This window comes from Pelobates fuscus, chromosome 6 (genome assembly GCF_036172605.1).
Source record: "Pelobates fuscus isolate aPelFus1 chromosome 6, aPelFus1.pri, whole genome shotgun sequence".
In the NCBI taxonomy this organism is placed as follows: Eukaryota; Metazoa; Chordata; class Amphibia; order Anura; family Pelobatidae; genus Pelobates; species Pelobates fuscus.
Genome location: NC_086322.1, coordinates 173,339,186 through 173,356,217, shown reverse-complemented (window position 1 = coordinate 173,356,217; position 17,032 = coordinate 173,339,186). Strand labels below are relative to the sequence as shown.

General features: G+C 36.6%; 1 protein-coding gene across 4 annotated transcripts in view; it reads right to left on the bottom strand.

Annotated features, from left to right (window-relative positions):
• Positions 1–17,032, bottom strand: part of ARHGAP10 (Rho GTPase activating protein 10) — a 338,956-nt gene that overhangs the window by 217,939 nt on the left and 103,985 nt on the right. For all 4 annotated transcript variants that reach the window (XM_063458486.1, XM_063458488.1, XM_063458487.1 and 1 more), the window contains 6 exons: positions 13,345–13,449; positions 10,818–10,947; positions 6,427–6,533; positions 5,204–5,298; positions 2,727–2,808; positions 361–403 (listed from right to left, as the gene is read on the bottom strand). In XM_063458486.1, coding sequence (XP_063314556.1) covers positions 361–403; positions 2,727–2,808; positions 5,204–5,298; positions 6,427–6,533; positions 10,818–10,947; positions 13,345–13,449 — 562 coding nt within the window. The remainder of the gene's footprint in view (positions 1–360; positions 404–2,726; positions 2,809–5,203; positions 5,299–6,426; positions 6,534–10,817; positions 10,948–13,344; positions 13,450–17,032) is intronic.

Here is a 17,032-nt window from a genome sequence, read left to right as displayed (position 1 = left end):
AGAAGTAATAATAATTTCAAGACGATATTCTTTAACAACTATAAGCAAACAACAATTAAGCATTTACATTTTCCAAGTTTTTAATTTCACTTTCACTCATAATTAAACGGCCAGTGACCTATTCACACATTTCTATATGGATATAAAATAAGTGTGATTTATTTTAAGGAAAGTCTTAATGACCAAAGACTCCTTGGATCAAAAGGTCAAACATGCACTGGTTTCTAGGCTGTAAAACATAAAGAGGCATTTAACAGATTTGTGTTAGAACAAAAGATGCAAGTATCAATAGGAAAGTGGTTTATATTGCTGTAAATTAACAGCAGTTAGAGAGTACAACCCTTGGAAATGAGTACTTACCTCCTTCAGTTCTAGTCGTAGATCTGCTCAAGCTAAGAAACCGCTGTAGGAAAGAGAAGGTGAAAATATTAAAATTCTTTTAGCTAGGTTTTAAAGATTGGCAGAATTCCCCATCCATACTTTAAAGGACCACTATAAGCAACCCAGACCACTTCAGCTCAATGAAGTGGTCTGGGTGCCAGGACCATCTAGGGTTACCCTGCAGCTGTAAACATAGATTTAGAGAAACTGCTATGTTTAACTTAGGGTTAATCCAGCCTCTAATGGCTGTCTCACTAACAGCCGCTAGAGGCGCTTCCGCGCTTCTCACTGTGATTTTCACAGTGAGAAGACGCTTGCGTCCATAGGAAAGCATTGAAAAATGCTTTCTAATGGACTGATTGAATGCGCGCGGCTCTTGACGCACATGCGCATTCGTCAGAAGAGGGAGGAGAGTCCCCAGCACCAAGGGAGCTCGGCGCTGGAGAAAGGTAAGCATTTAACCCCTTCCTCCCCCTAGAGCCCGGCGGGAGGGGGGCACCTCTTAACACTATAGTGCCAGGAAAACAAACTATAGTGGTCCTTTAACCGACAATTGACTAAAGCCATTTCAGCAAAATGCAAAGTATATTGATAAAATAGAAAAAAACAATTCCGAATTAATATGAAATGGATGTGCAGAAACATTAACTACAACTAAATGTGGTTATGTGTTGCAGATAAACTATATAGGCCTAGGGAGTAACCCTATATACTCTGTAGTATAAAGGGTTACTCCAACCATCATGGTGTGAGGAGTACCCTAGTGCCATTCCCCAGCATTAGGATAAGACGCCTGGTCATTTCTGTAGCAAAATGCTGCACGTACAGACAAATCACTGAAGTGGTCATGATGCTTGGAGTAAACCATTAAAGAAATTGCTTGCCTACTTTTTCCACTCACCCTGACAGCCATGTTTATGCACCTTGGTTAAGACAGTCAGTTGCCTGACACAAACCCTCAACTTCTCGACTGAAAAGCAAAAGGTTGAAAAATACTGAGCACTGGCTGGAATAACAGTGAAATAACCGTGCATAGAAATCCCAGTCAGAAGAGTAAAAAAGGTAAGCAAGTGATTTCTTCAAAAATTTCAATAAACTTAAATTAAAATAAATAAAAGATAGTATATAATAACAAAGATTATAATAAGATTTAAAAAAAAAAAAAAAATAATAATAATAATTACAGTTACCCTTTAAGGATTTCATTAGTATGTTTTGGAAGATAGGCAGAATTCCACATTCATACCATAACCAGTTTTTTTTAGTTTAAATCTAAATTTAGTGAATAGTGTCAGCGGCACATAAAAAGAGGTGTTGCAAATAATAATTTTAACTAGTAGGCTAGTGTATAATATTTGTTGTTTAATTTACTTAATTTTCTGACTTTTTTGTCTTAATTGTTTTTATTTTTTAAATCAGACATTCAAATTATAAAAAATAAAAAAATAAAATGAAAAACTATGCATGCAATAAGCAACCACTCATTGTTAATTATTAGACTCTGTGGTAGCATCAATGAAATCCAAAAGGGGTTTTAAATACTTTCAACATCTGGAAGACTGTGCGTTTGCAACTCTTTAGTTTAGAGTACAGGGTTACATTTTTCAAAATGTCATTTTTATGCTTCAGGGCCAAACATAACTTAATTATGGTTGCAGCTTTGAAAATTAAGCTCAGTGGCCAGGAGGCAGTTGTTTTTTGGGTCTGCCAAACTTGACTGATATGGGGCGAAGTGTACGCATGAGAGAGGGGGGTGCTGTGTTACAAAACTGCACTGGCAGCAACACCGATGTCCTGTTAACTTTCTAATCTTTCATATTTTACAGTTGATCATATACACTGCAAAAGAAATGAAGTCCTGCAGGGACCACTTTGGCTTCCTACCTTTGCCAAAACATTCACAACTTGAAGAATATTAAATTATGAATTACAAGCATCTCCCCCTCCAAAAATGAATATTAAATAAATATGAAATACTAATTAGGAGTAGTGGAAAGGCTGGACTTGGGAAGCACAAGACAATCTGTTTGGGTAATAATCAGCTAGTCTCTGTTTATTTTGTACAGTTTCTGCAATATGATACTCCAAATAACTGCCTAGACTCTCAGGTTCTTTGCTAAATTTAGTTCTGAGTACTATTTAACAAGGCAGCAACTAACACTCTAATAGGAAAGTCAAAATGCCCTGGAGAGAGTATAGCTGAGTCCTGTGACAGAAGTATCTGCATTTGTTAGAAGAATGTGGTTTTAACTATTCATATTTCTGCAGTTTTCTCATGTCTTTAACTCATGAGTGCTGTGGCTGTACACAAGTGTTTCTTAAACATTGATATTGCCTATTCTTACAGCTCCTTTTCCATCCAAGACTTCCATCCATAGCAATCGATCTTCTTCTGAAGCAGCTTGCATTGTAATAAGGACACATGGCCTGAGAGGAAAAACAAAACAAAATGTGAGTTTGCTATTGAGTGAGGAAAGAAAATATTGGAACCCAAGACAAACTAACACCATACTGCCCCCCGCTGCCTCACAGCATGGGCTGAGGGTTCTGGTTTAATAGTTATGATACCCCTCCATTGTTTCTTTAATACTTTGAGCTTTGGGGTTAGATTAGATTAATGCAGTTTTATTAGATTAAGTGTTTGAGGTCTTTAGGACTCACTAATAGCTAACAGAATTGTCAACTCCAGCATACCCCATGCCTGTGTATTGAAATGTTAATGTATAGAGCAGTATACTCCATCTCTGTATCCACTGGCCTGTAGAAATGGGCCTCAGATGTAAGAGAATGAATCAAGGCTTCCCCATGAGATGGAACGCGTGAAACCCATGAGCCATTTGCTACATATTGTAATACCTCATCTTTTTTTGGTTACATAGGGTTACATAGGGGTCCTAGAGACGCAGCACTTTTCATAACAGGACATTAGGACTCCTGTTCTTCTGTATTTGAAAGGACAACTCATTAAATTTAAACATTTCATTTTTACTTTTTATTATTATCTTTATTTTATTACTCTTAATGAAACTTCATTATATCTTTTTAAAATTACACAGATTTTTTTTATTTATTTTTTTAAATTCTGTATTTTATTGTGCAAATAATGAACATAACAGGCTTGTCACGCCTGTACAGCAGACCAAACTCCTGCAGTATACATATATTGACATTGTCATGGCATTTAGATTTCTTGCACATTTTTTTTATGTTAAATGCAGTTTCCAACATATTAGTCAGGGATGTCTAGGTTGAGGGAGCATGAGCAGGTTCATGAGAGATGCTAGACAAAGGAGTTAGTAAACTAACATATAGAAAAATTAGAATTGTTATAAACGTCAGAACAAAAGAGATAATAACATGCTAGGTAGGCCTCGATCTTGTAGTCTACATGAATGTGTATATGCTAGATCAAAGTTAGGCGTACATGATACATCAAAGTAAGGTGTGAAGCCTCCCTGTGCATATGCATCAAGTTAAAGTTAACAGGCATAGTTAGTCAGCTAGTGTCAAGCCGGTGTGCATCTGTAAACTATGGTTACTAGTTAGGTGCGAGGCAGAGGGAGTGATGTACTATCTCAAGGTGCCAGTGACGGGTGCGGTTATTGGGTAGTTAAACTAAGCTTGGCGCCCATACTCGCTTTTATTAAGGCTAACATAAAGAAATATACAGTAGCTGTATTTCTGAGCTGATTATTTTGTTTTTTAATAAACTTTTTACCTGACTGAGCAGCTATGTTGGGTCAGTCTACTGCTATCCAAACAACTGCAGCTCAAAAAAGGGATACTGTAGGCACCAAAACAACTTTAGCTTAATGAAGCAGTTTTGGTGTATAGATCATGCCGCTGCACTCTCACTGCTCAACTCCCTTCCATTTAAGAGTTAAATCACTTTGTTTGGAACAAACCCAAGTCACATACATCCCAAGTCACACTTTCCTGCATGTGACTTGCACAGCATTCCCAAATATCTCCTGAAAAGGAACCTAGATATTCTAGGTTTCTTTATTGCACATTCTGTTTAATTGAAAATTTCCTATCTCCTGCTCTGTTAATTGCTTTCCAGGGCTTGCAGGAGCCTCCTGTGTGAGATAAAAGTTAAAATTACAAAGCAGGAAATAAAAACTTCTAAAGCAAGTTAACATCTGGTAAAATGAAACCATTTTGTTCATGCAAGCTGTGTGAGCTACAGTCAGGGGAGGTGTGCCTAGGTCTGCATAAAAACAAAAGTGATTTTACTCTCAAAAGGCAGGGAATTGAGCAGTGAGACTGCAGGAGCATGATCTATACACGCAAACTGCTTCATTAAGCTAACGTTTTGATGCATATAGTACCCCTTTAACTACCTGCAGTAGTGTTTGACATTTTCTCTATGTAAAAGTACATCAACAGACAAATTAAGATGAGCGGCAATTAGTCAGGTAACAGCTGAGTTTCACACAACATGACTGTTCAGCTAAATAAAAGGTGAAATAATTCTGCAGAAACACTTTTATTCTTACAAGGTAGACTGATAGTTTTTACCTTTTCCAGTTACAGTGAAGTTGTCAAGAAGAAAACGGTGTGAACATATGTTTCGATATTTGTTCATAAAGGAGCTTTACATATTTTCACAATATAAACATAGTAGTTTTAATAATGGCTTTTTTGCTCCTATGGTAATACATGTATTTGACAATTTCACATATCCCTACCCTTTCCCTGTGTCAGCTATATAAGTTAGCCTAATGTCTGAGACATGTTATTTTATACACTGATGACCTTTGCAAAAAACCCGACACCGAGCACATGGATAGATTGGGTTCTTAAATGACAATGAATTTACCTTTCTACAGCTTCCACATCAAAGCAGAATCTTCTGTCTATTGAGTCTGTATAGCGTTTTATACAATACTTCAGTGTAAAACTTTCTCCATCACCCTATCAAATAAAAAGGGTTATTTCTCTTTCATATATGTATGCAGATATGCAGTGCAATTTTGCGCCAGGTTCTTAATAAGGAAATGGAGGTTTTTTAAAGAAAGGCTTTAAAGTTGCAATTATTAAAACTAGGGAAGTAATGTCCAGTGAAACAGATTTTAGACCAAATAGCATTATAAATTAAAGTTAAAAAATAAGCAAACTGATCCTCAGTGTCATTTTAAATTATTAATATTATTTATTTTTTAGAAAGCCTATGCTGGTTGGCAATGCAAATCTCAGTCTAAATACATATTCATATTTGCAGTTCAATGTGATGTTTTGACCTTTGCAGAAAGCAGTAAAAAAAAGTAATTATCTTAAATTTTGGATCTGAATTTTAGATTGCTTGTGCCATCAAAACACAACATATGCAATTAAAAAGGGGGTTGAAAACCTTTTAGTAAAGCAAACCAGTGTAATAATTATATAATAATAATAATAATAATAATACAGAGCTGATATCAATATGATGAACATTGTGAAGTGATAAGCTTTTTTCCCCTTTTCAAAAATGTTCTCTTTTACAAAATTAGAAATCATTTAAAAGAGATGTTTTTTAAAACCTTGTTTACAAAGCCTCTGTGTTACTTCTGCAATTATACATGCATGCATTCTTGTACTAGTGTTATTCAATATGGTAGGGAACAGTAAGGCAAATTGGGTTATAGATTAATCTAGTGACTATAAGGTCACCCAGAATAGTTACTTTGAAAACAATCACATAACTTATTAACTTTGGAAACTATAAACTTCGGAGAGGGGGTGAGTGGGTTGTGAAGTGATGAAAGGACGTCACCCCCAAAAAAGGGGCTAACTAGTCTGGGAAAAGCAACCTTTAAAGTGATGGACCTGCTTAAAAAGTCCATGTAGACCAGGCTAACTGACAATTGCGCTTGCCACTCTGCCCATATGTAGAGTGATGTTGAAGTGTACTGGCACAATGCCCTGACCTTATTCTTATGATGCCGTTAAGCTGTGTTTTCTAGGGGCCTGGGCTCTGGTGTACCTGTATACAGAACGTGAGGGGGGGAAAAAGCAAGAATTCTACACTGTTCCATTAGTTACACTTGGAGTTTGTGTACTCACAATTTTCCCTCCTGATCTATGTTCATACGGGAACATTGAGAATTTTTTGGAATCCTTTTTATACATGCAGTAGTGTTTTACCCAACTTGATCCAAAAGGAGCAGGTCCTGCAATAAAGATACAAATCTGTTAACTGGAAAAAAAAAAAAAAGTAATGTTCACGCAGTTGACAGTAAAAACAGTATTTCATGTTTCCTTTATTAGCCATAGGAAACATTTCTGGACTTTAACTTTTCCAGCCAAGAATCAGTATGAGCAGACTTTTTTTTTACCTGACTATAGTTCTCTGAATATCACAATATTCAACTTATGTTTGCTTTTTAGTTTACAGGAAAGAATAGCATGCATTCAACTATGTACAATAACAACAACAAAAAAAACCATAAGGAATGTTAGATAGTTGTTTTGTATGGGGTTTCAAGGCACTATTAAAACCACCTGTGTGCTTTTTATTTATTTTTTAAGTTGGGGAGCAGTCCTGCAGAACTTAAAGCAGTTGTAAGTATGGATGGAGGGGGAGGAGGGTAAACTTATTTATGTTAACCTTAGTGGCACAACTTCCATTTGCTTGTTTTATATTTAATGACAGTAGCGATTTTGTTGTTTTTGCTGTGTGTGTTCAACCACATTTTCAAGCTTCCTCATTTATTGCACCAACACATATTACACACAGTTTTCCTTTTTTTTTTAAGGGCATTAGTTTGATGTGACATATGCAAATATTGTGGCAATTGTTTTGAGTTTGTTGATGTGTGCCGCAATCCCCATTAATCAAGCTCAGCTACATCTTCTGAGTAAAACTTCATCCACAATCTATGTAGCCACTATCTTGTGTCTTGTGAAGTTACAATGTCTTATAAGACCAGGTCGGATTAAGAGCCCATTGGGCCTAGTGCTAACAAGCTTGAGAGGAGTTATAGTCGTGGTTTATAGGGTGTTTAGAATTATTCAGTTAGGGTTAGAGTTGGGTTAAGTTTAGTGTAGTGTTGGGGTACACAGGGTGTTTAGTTATTGGGTAAAATGTGTTTTTCTAGTGAAGGCTTTGGTTGTTTAAATGTGGAAAAAAGGGTGTTTTAGCCATGTGGAATTTGAAGGATTATTCTCACCCTCCTATGATTCAGGGATATGCAGGAGCTTGTTGTACAGTGCACATCACACCTGCTGTCCCATGTTCCCCCAGCATGGGGCTTCCTGCAGGAGATGCTGTTAGAGGACAGGTGGTAAGTGATCCCTTCCACTTCCTCTCCTGCCTCACAATGGAGGAGCTGGGACAGCACTGAGTTTACACCCTCTATAAATGTTCCTAAAGTCACACTATCAAGCATAGCAGGCTGAATGGAACAGTGAAGATACTGACCAAGGCTCCAGGTACTTATCTCTTCCCAGTAGCCCATCTGAGCTTCAAAAAAGCAAATTATGAGTGCTGTACATAGTTGAACCTATGTGAGCATGTATTAGGAGAATAATTAATTGTGTGGCAATAGTTAAGGGATAGTTATGTAATGAATATTAGAATGGGATGATAAACAAACCACTACTAGAGGAAGCATGTATAGATTTTTCTTCTTGAAACAGGGATCTGAAGGTGAACATTATTGCAGGTTTTGGGCAAATATAGTAAAATTAAAAAAAATAACACTTCAACATTTAAAGGGACATGGATCACTTTGACACAGTCTCATTCAAAAGCTTTAGCTTGTAATGACACAGTTGCCTCACTCTGCCGTCTGAAAAAAAACAGGTAAATATGATTGTTTTTCATATATATCTGCTTCTTCTTTCTTATGCTTTCCACACCCACTCTAGGTGGGACACTGATCTAACCAGTAATAGAAAAAAAGGGGTAGGGTCGCACTCAGTCACAACAATTCAACACAGGGTGCTACTGAGCATGGGTCAGAAAAAAAACAAGGAATATGTACAATTAGAAAAATCTCAGGCACTCACTGCCATTGTTTCCAGGCAGATTTATTGCAACGTTTTGACCGGTTAAGGTCTTTATCAAGCTTGATAAAGACCTTAACAGGTCGAAATGTTGCAATAAATCTGCCTGGAAACAATCGCAGTGAGTGTCTGAGATTTTTCTAACTGATCTAACCAGTGTCCTATACCTAGGAATGTTGAAAAGTACATTTGCATACCTTATAGATTTACACATGTGCATTTGCTACCTTGCAACTTTCTGATGGGGAGGAAAAGAGTCTAAACAGTGTGATCACTACTCACATAGGTATTGCCACCCCGCAGGCAACGCACAAACCAACATAAAGCAACCACACTACAGCATAACATGACACCATGTGTGATCACCCAAACGAGAACCTGTACACCTGCACTGTTGCCCTAGTTAAACGTCTCCCTTTACACAATATGCAAGGCAACCCACCTCACCGTAACGTCGAGCGAGAACACTTTGCTATATACACACTTAACCTAGCATGTCTATCACAAACCACGAATGTCTTATTCTTTTTCTTCTCCTTACATGCTCTCCCTTTATAAAAAAAAAATGTGCAGTACCTCCTATGCCATGATATTGTTTTCAACTGTTACTGTTATGACGCTTGATATGGCTGTCGTGGCCACTCAGGTATGATGTAATGCTTGCACAACCAAAATAAAGAATTAAACAGTGTGATCATGCAGAGCAGGCTCTGTTCTCTGGTTTCTCTCTCCTGCTGCTGCACAATGATGTCCTGTTTCTGGTATTACTGGACTGGTTTGAGAGATGGGTGCGTAAAGGGGGGGAGCTGAATAAACTCTCCAAGCTGAGAGGTGTGCCCAACAATGCTATCTGACCAAGTTTATCAATATTTATTACATACGTTTAAAAGTTTTACTTGCTTTATATATATTTTATTAAGTGTTTGCTGGTTTAAAAAATGAATTGGCAAGTGATGCATGTCCCTTTAAAATGTGCAATTACAAATGAGTAACAAGTGAGCTTCAGCATTACTACTAAACTGCTCATTACAAATATTGTGTTTAGCTTAAGTCCCAAGAGTGTTGACAACAATATACAAGTAAAAAAAATAGGTAAGGGGATGTATGTAATGTAGAATTGGAGTTTCATGAATCCAAGACAACAGCAGCTTGTGCATATAGATTTATGTAGATAATAAACTGTAATAAAAAAGGGGAGGCAAAGCTGTATTATTGACTAACCCACTTCATTAATATGTATGATAACTAAGGTATATTTAGGTATGTAATGATCAAGACCCAAATCACTGCAAATGTGCATGCATTAATTATGCTTTTTTTTTTTTACTGGGGTATATCTAAACAGAGCTTGCAAAAGCTGTAGATTTCTTGTCTGGTGTGTTTGCAAGCCTTCCCCCTGCCTCCCTCCCTCTTCTAACCCAGCCCACACTTTCTGTGGCTGTCCCATACAGACTGCACAATGCAGCTAAATGAGAAGTCTTTGCAAGGCAGGTGCTCTGGGCAATTGTCTGTCTGTTGAGTTTAGCTCCACTGAGCTAAACAACCAGGAAGTAACAGGACCGGTTGTTCGACTGACAGCTAGGGGTTATAACAAAGCTAAAGTATAACATGCTGTCTATCAATATCGCCACTTTTTTTTTTCTTCATTTTACAAAAAAAGAATCCACAGTTCACACAAAGCATTCAGCAAGTTAAGGTGCTCTAGGGGTCTGAAGTGTTAATTTAATAAACTAAAATAATAATAATATATATATATATATATTTATATACATAATTTATACAAATATAAAGATCCAAGACAGGAGTCACTCATTCTAGTCTATAGATTTAGGTCTACAGTATCCTAACACGGTCTCTGTTCATCAGGATTTTATGGGTTTATGAAGTTCAGTTCCTTGTAGCAACTCAACTTACCACACATGGTTAGTGAAACTGTGGCATCAACTGAAATTAGCCATATCAGAGCTACTAACATTCTAATGACAGCCCCATTTAAAATATTGTAAAAAGTATAAAAAAGTATAAAAAAATATAAAAAGTGTCTACAACTCATTTTCCCTCTTTGATGGCCAGAGAAAAGAGATAGGGACTGGTCTAGTGTTCAGAAGCCATACAAATATTTGGACAGCAAAAATGTCTCCTTTGACGCAGAGGTACGTTGATTAAAGGTGCAACAATTTTTGCAAACAATTTTAAGCAAATGTGTGCAGTGAGGCGGGGACATGGGGACAAGAGTCATATTAATCATTTATTTTATGAGCAGTTTTAGTGGGTTTGTTTGCCCCAATTTTGTGTTAAAACTTTTTTTAGTTACTGAATTATTGGTTTTGTTCAGAATCATATGTTGGCATGTGTTTTAAAAAGTAAAACAGATGTGTGAAATCTTCTTTCAACCATCAGAACAAAACCACAAAAAAAAAAAAAAAAAAAGTATAGGATAAGCATACGTTTCTCCTGTACATATAGATATCCTTCCATTGTATATGGACTGGGCCTTTTATGCTCCTGTGGACATTTCTGGATTTTCTTCTTCAATTCTTCAACCTCCGACCTTGTTCCTTCAAAACGATTCCGTGTCTTTAAAACAAAGGCAAGGACAAAGAGTTACATGTCTTTATTAAGGTTTTATAAAGATGTCTGCACAGTGACCATGCTAGAAATGTAAACATGGATTGAATGACAATTTAAGCACATGCCTGTCATATCATTAAAATCTAGCCATCTAACTTCGTTAATTTCGGAAAATCAAGCACTGTTGGTTTAATTTTTTTTCATTTTGTTTAAATATTCTAAAGTTACGGCTTTGTAACTTTACACAGTAAAATCAAAAGCCTAACCAGCATGTCTCTAAACATGCAGCACGCTTAGAAGTTTAGAAAAATATATTTTTGGCTCACAGTTCTTTTGACAAGCATGTTTATTATAATTCCCTTGTAAGTCACCTACTACCAGAAGGTTTTCACATTTCTTTTACCTATGGCCAATCTATTGGATAACAGTATTTATGCTTCTAGTAACTGGCATACCACTTTACATGTCAGTTTAAAAAATAGCACTATAAATGTAGCAGCTGCATTTGTGTATTAACATAAATTCCAGTAGGTGGCAGCAGAAACCCATAATAACAGAGCTATCCGCTAATAAAAGTAGAACACAAAGATTCATAGATGCATAATTAATAAGAAACCTAAACTTTTTTTTCTCTTGTGTGTACAAACCTTGACAAGTAATGAGAATAGACCCTTTATTTATTTATATGTTATCCAGAAGAGCGGATTAAGAGAGAAATGTAAAAAAAAATACGTAATCCCCTATATAATTTAAAGTTCTAATATAAGAAAGCGGAAACAAACGGCATACAAGCTGTTGGATTAGATCAATAAATAAAGGGTTCTTTATTCTAAAATGTATTTTGACAAGGATGAAAAGCAAAAATAATATATTTTAATATTCTACATTAAACAAACCCCTAAAATCTACAAAACAAAAGTACAAATGGTGTGTGTAACTTTGACAAATATAATGTGTGCAACGTTTACAATTTTGGAGTTACCCTTTTTCTTTCGTGCAACACTTATATGTATGCTTTTAAACAGTTTGCAGTGTATTTAAGTCATATCCGACATTATACTAAATCTGTCTGTTAATGTCGAATAATGCAGTGCACTTCACAGCTGTCTGCAGGAACATGATAATGATTTATAATCATAATGGTTTATCTCTAAGGAGGAGAATCTAAGGCATGTCTGGCTTCCAAACATGACAGTTGATTACTGAACTAAGAATGTAAAATAATCAGCACATTAAAGTGCCTCTCATAGTAAGTGATTTTCATTCCTAACATAAACTGGCAAAGGAGTCAGCGAAAAGTTGACCCAGAGCAATAGTTACAACAAAACCACACCAAAAAAAAAAAAAAAATCTGACACCAACACTTTTTATGCAAACCGTTCATATGTTCATATCCCTCTCTCAGGATCTGTTCTTCATTTCTTCCCGTCTGCTCTAGTTTTCTATAAAACATAAGACAAAGTAGGGACTATTTGTCTTATGGAGGTTTCCTACGCCTGACCATCTCTGACCAGCGGAGGAGAAAAGTGTGCTTTATTTCCGGTGGTCAGAGCAATTTTCCCACAATTCTCACTTTTCCTCCATGTTCCCGCGAAGCCTCCTTTCACTTTTCCCAAACATCCTGTCACTTAGACAGAACGCCGGCGAAACTACCGAATTGCATCCTAACAGAATGAGAACAGTTTCTCCATGCGTGTTAGGACGCAATTCGGGACTTTGTTGGGATCGGAATTTAATTTGAATGAATTAAATCTTGCAGCCACTTAGTAGATCGCTTCCAAATACCATCTTTCAGCCAAATTTACTAATACTAATTAAAGATTACTTAGTATTAGTAAATTGTGCCCCTATTCGCTGTACCGCGAGTAGGAGCATGTCTACTAAACAGTTAGCAGCCAGTGGCTCGTCACTGTTAAAAAACAAAACCCTAGTATCCCCCCTCTAGTAACCCCCACCCTAGTATCCCCCGAAATGAAGCATACTTTGCTCCTCGGCTGGTCAGAGATGGTCAGGCGTAGGAAACCTCCAGAAGACAAATAGTCCCTACTTTGTCTTATGTTTTAAAGAAAACTAGAGCAGACAGGAAGAATTGAAGAACAGATCCTGAGAGAGGGAGAGAAGAGGAATCGATTAAAGTAATTCTGTTTTATCAGTATATTTCATTTTGGAAAAAGACTGGTCAGGGTACATGAATTAATTCCAAGTTTGTGCACAGTTTTGAAACAAAACATGCAATGTAGAGGTGCTATACTATAGAAATGAAAGGCAGAAGCAAATAAATGATTAAAAATACACTTTAAAAAGGTATTAATTACATGCCCAAAAGACTTTAAGGGATTAATGGCTCCCATGGTAACTTAATTTTGTTTATCAGAATTAAAAAAAAAACACAACACTACTTACATTCTGAATATTGATTTGTAATTCTAGTTTGTAGTGATTAAAGTCTTTCGCAAGTTCATATCCCTGATGGTAAAAAGTGAAAATCCCTTGAAAAAACGCCAGCATCTAAATAGAAATAAAAATCTTCTATTGGTAAACGTTTGATAGATTCACAACATGCTCGTTTCCAGTGAAATACCTTACTAATGTAACATCAATTATTATTATACATGAAATTGCCAACATACTCTGTAGAGTTGCTCGATGGGTATTGGTAAACACAATAGAGTAGCAAATAAACACATTTTGGAAAATGGCAACATAATGAAGAAAGAGGATTCTGCTCAAATGGAAAGTCATACTAAATGAATAAATTAGAAATTATAGCAGCTGTAGAAAATAATTAAATAACAGTGGTTCAGCAGGTAGTGGGAAACCACAAATGAAGATTGTTGGCACAACACAGAGACCATTATTGGTTGCATATGAGAAAAATCAACAGTATGTAGTAGCTGTGAAGATGAGAACAAAGATTTATTTAAAAATATAAATCTTATAGGATACAAGCCCCCAGTGTAAATATTGCTATGTCTTCATTGGGGTTATATCTACTACACAGTGATATATATATATATATATAAAACATTTTGGCTCTCTCATTGACAAAAGTGTCAGCTATCACTCTCAGCCAATGAGTAAAGCTGTGCACAGTAGGGCTTAGCACAGATAAAGAGCTACCAGCTCTTTGGCTAAAGTAGTGAAGGCCAGGGGCCAGGTGCTTGATCTGTTGGACAGCAGATGAGAAGCCAAGCCATTCTAGAACAGGTTTACTACACTTACAACGGAGGGGTGCCAGGGCACTCCTAGCACCATAACTACTACAGCTCATTGTAATGGCTATGGCGCATTGTGTGTTTCTTTTAAAGGAAACCCTCATGCAATGTAAGAATCTGCTATCAAAACTTTAAATGATAAGAGAGTATTTCATATTACACACATCTATCATATAACAGATTGTGATCTTTAATCCAACAGAGGTTTCCAGGTACATTTGGAAAAAGTTATAACATGATGGGCTATAAAGATTATAAAACGTGAAACCTGACTTTTCAAATTATTGAACCAACCTTGAACCTTAAAGAGGAACTGCCACTTCTTCAATTGTAGCACAATGTAATAGCTAACAAAAAGTTAACTATAGGTTGTGCTAAAATACTTTAGAATTCTTTGGTTTCTTTTATAGCTATTTGTATACTTTGCTAGTAAAAGCTTGGCCAAGGATACATCTTGAAGTGCCATACGTATGGTGCATGTGTGCATACAGCACTGCCAGACAATTTCTTTGTGAGATGACCAAGTGTACACCCCATGTACCATGGAACAGCAGATCTGCTGCAACGAGGAAGTGCAGGAGAGTTAACTATGTAATTCTTTTTTTTTTCACCCCAGTAAACACTGCAGTAGCATTTAGTGGGGTGAAAAAACAAGGAACTCTCTGGAAATGACAGTTCCACTTGAACTTTTAGAATCTCATGAATATGCACAACATCAAATCAAACCTTTGCCCACTGTTTCCACATGATTATTTGTAAACATTATTATTTGTAAAACTGCAAACATATCGGAATTTACATTTCCTTGAATTTCAGCACATTGTAAAACAAGAAGCCGTAAGAGACGGATTGTATTTTTAGTAAGGGATAATGCAAAGTGGGTTCCCACAGCCTCCTTTATCCTGTAGCACAGGAGAGAACTGTAACACACTCATACATAGTCACACTGATTTATCCTCCAAGGAAATCATCAGGAATATTTGTTTTTCAAAAAGAGAAATTGATTTGAGTGTTATTTGGCTATGTAACTGAATTGTAATATGTTCTTTTGACCTTTTATTGTTGCTTTTTGCATGCATTGAACAACAATATGGAAAGAGGGAATATTGCTACAATTAAACTCCGTACTGTATGATGTATGGAGCGCTAACACTTTACCATTTACTCACTGATCAGTGCACTGTGAATCTGCAGGATTTAAAGGACCACTAAAGTCACCCATCTTGATCAAGAGGTGTGGGTGCAGTGGTCCTGTAAATGTAAAACATTGCAGTTTTGGAGAAACTACAATGTTTACATTGCACGGTTAAACAAACCACTTGTTGTTGTGATAGACAGCTACTAGAGGCACTTCCTGCTGCAGTAACCGATTAAAAATCACATGACTGCAGCCCCCATAGGAAAATAATTATTTAACGGTTTCCTACGGGGAAATTTGATGTGTGTGTGGCGCTTTCCATGCATGCAAATTGGATGCCCTGTACTATTCTAGCATTATGAACACAGGTCCTTTAAAGACAAAATAACCTACGTTGGAAAAAAAGCTGTATTGGATATCTTTTTCTATATCTGTTGATTTGGTATACGGTTTGCAAAATTCGATTCAACTTTTAAGACGGCACATATTCTTGCTTGATAAATGAACCTTTACAATGTTTGTCATTGTCACACTCTTGCAAGTTGACATGGTTATTCTAGCAGTCTGTCGCCACAGCATTAGCCTGATAACTCAACTAAACAAAGTAAACCTTGTAATAAAAGTTCTTGCAAGCAAGGCTTCCCACATCACATGTCTGTCTGCTTCAGTTAAATTTCCATTGTACAACACTACGGAATCTGTTGGTACTTCATTAAAAAAAAAGTCTCCAAAGCCTGCACTCTGTTTATACACAAGTACCGTACATTCAGGCTCCATGGCAAGATATTTACTTTATAAATAGATAAGAACAACCATCTGGATGAACAAATGCATGAGCTGTATGATCATAACATGCTCTCCTTCATCTATTTATTCCTCTGTCGTTGCCTTCGGATATTGCTCCTAAAATAAATTCCAGTAGACGTTTAAGAATCCAGGATATATGTATAACATCAATTATGTAGCAGACTCTTACACGGATCCGCAGTTATTATTATCATTTATATAGTGCCAACATATTCTACAGTGATTTACAATTATAATTAAGGGAATATTTCAAGGTGTAGAAAGCCCTGCTTAAATTATTCTGAGGTAGGTGGATATACATCATTAGGTGTCTTGCCTGAGGACACTTACTGGTGAGGTGGTCTAACAAGGATGCAAGCCTGGGTTTATTGGTTCTAAGGCAGAGGTTCTGCCTTAGTGAAATCACCAAGCAAACAATCAAAATACAGTGTTGAATTAATTTCGTTTCTCTTTATCTCTCCCTTCAGTTTTCGTTACCGGTTGTATATACAGCTTCATTTACAGTGTGGGCTTTTTGCTGCAAAATGTATGCCAGGCAAGTGTACATATGTATGTGATATAATCTCAGTATGTGATTTAATATAAAATTCATATTTTCGCAATATTGTCCCCTTGATGTTCCCATAAGGCAGAGTTAGCGCCATGGTACAAGCAAAAATAAGAGGTATATTTGTCGCAGGCTACATATAGTAAGGTCCAGACGGTCTTGAGAAAGTCTACAATGCGTAGGCAGAGTGTGATTTCGGCTTTCCACCTTTGCATTTTATGCACTAACATTTCTGAGTTTTACAGGCCCAAATGGACAAAAACCAAGACAAATAGACTAAAGGTAGAGCCAGAGGATCCAATGACTGGGTTTGGTTGAACTGAACAGGGCATTCCTGAACTCCCTGCAAGTCTTAGAAAGTAACATACCTTTGTATTAAAAACA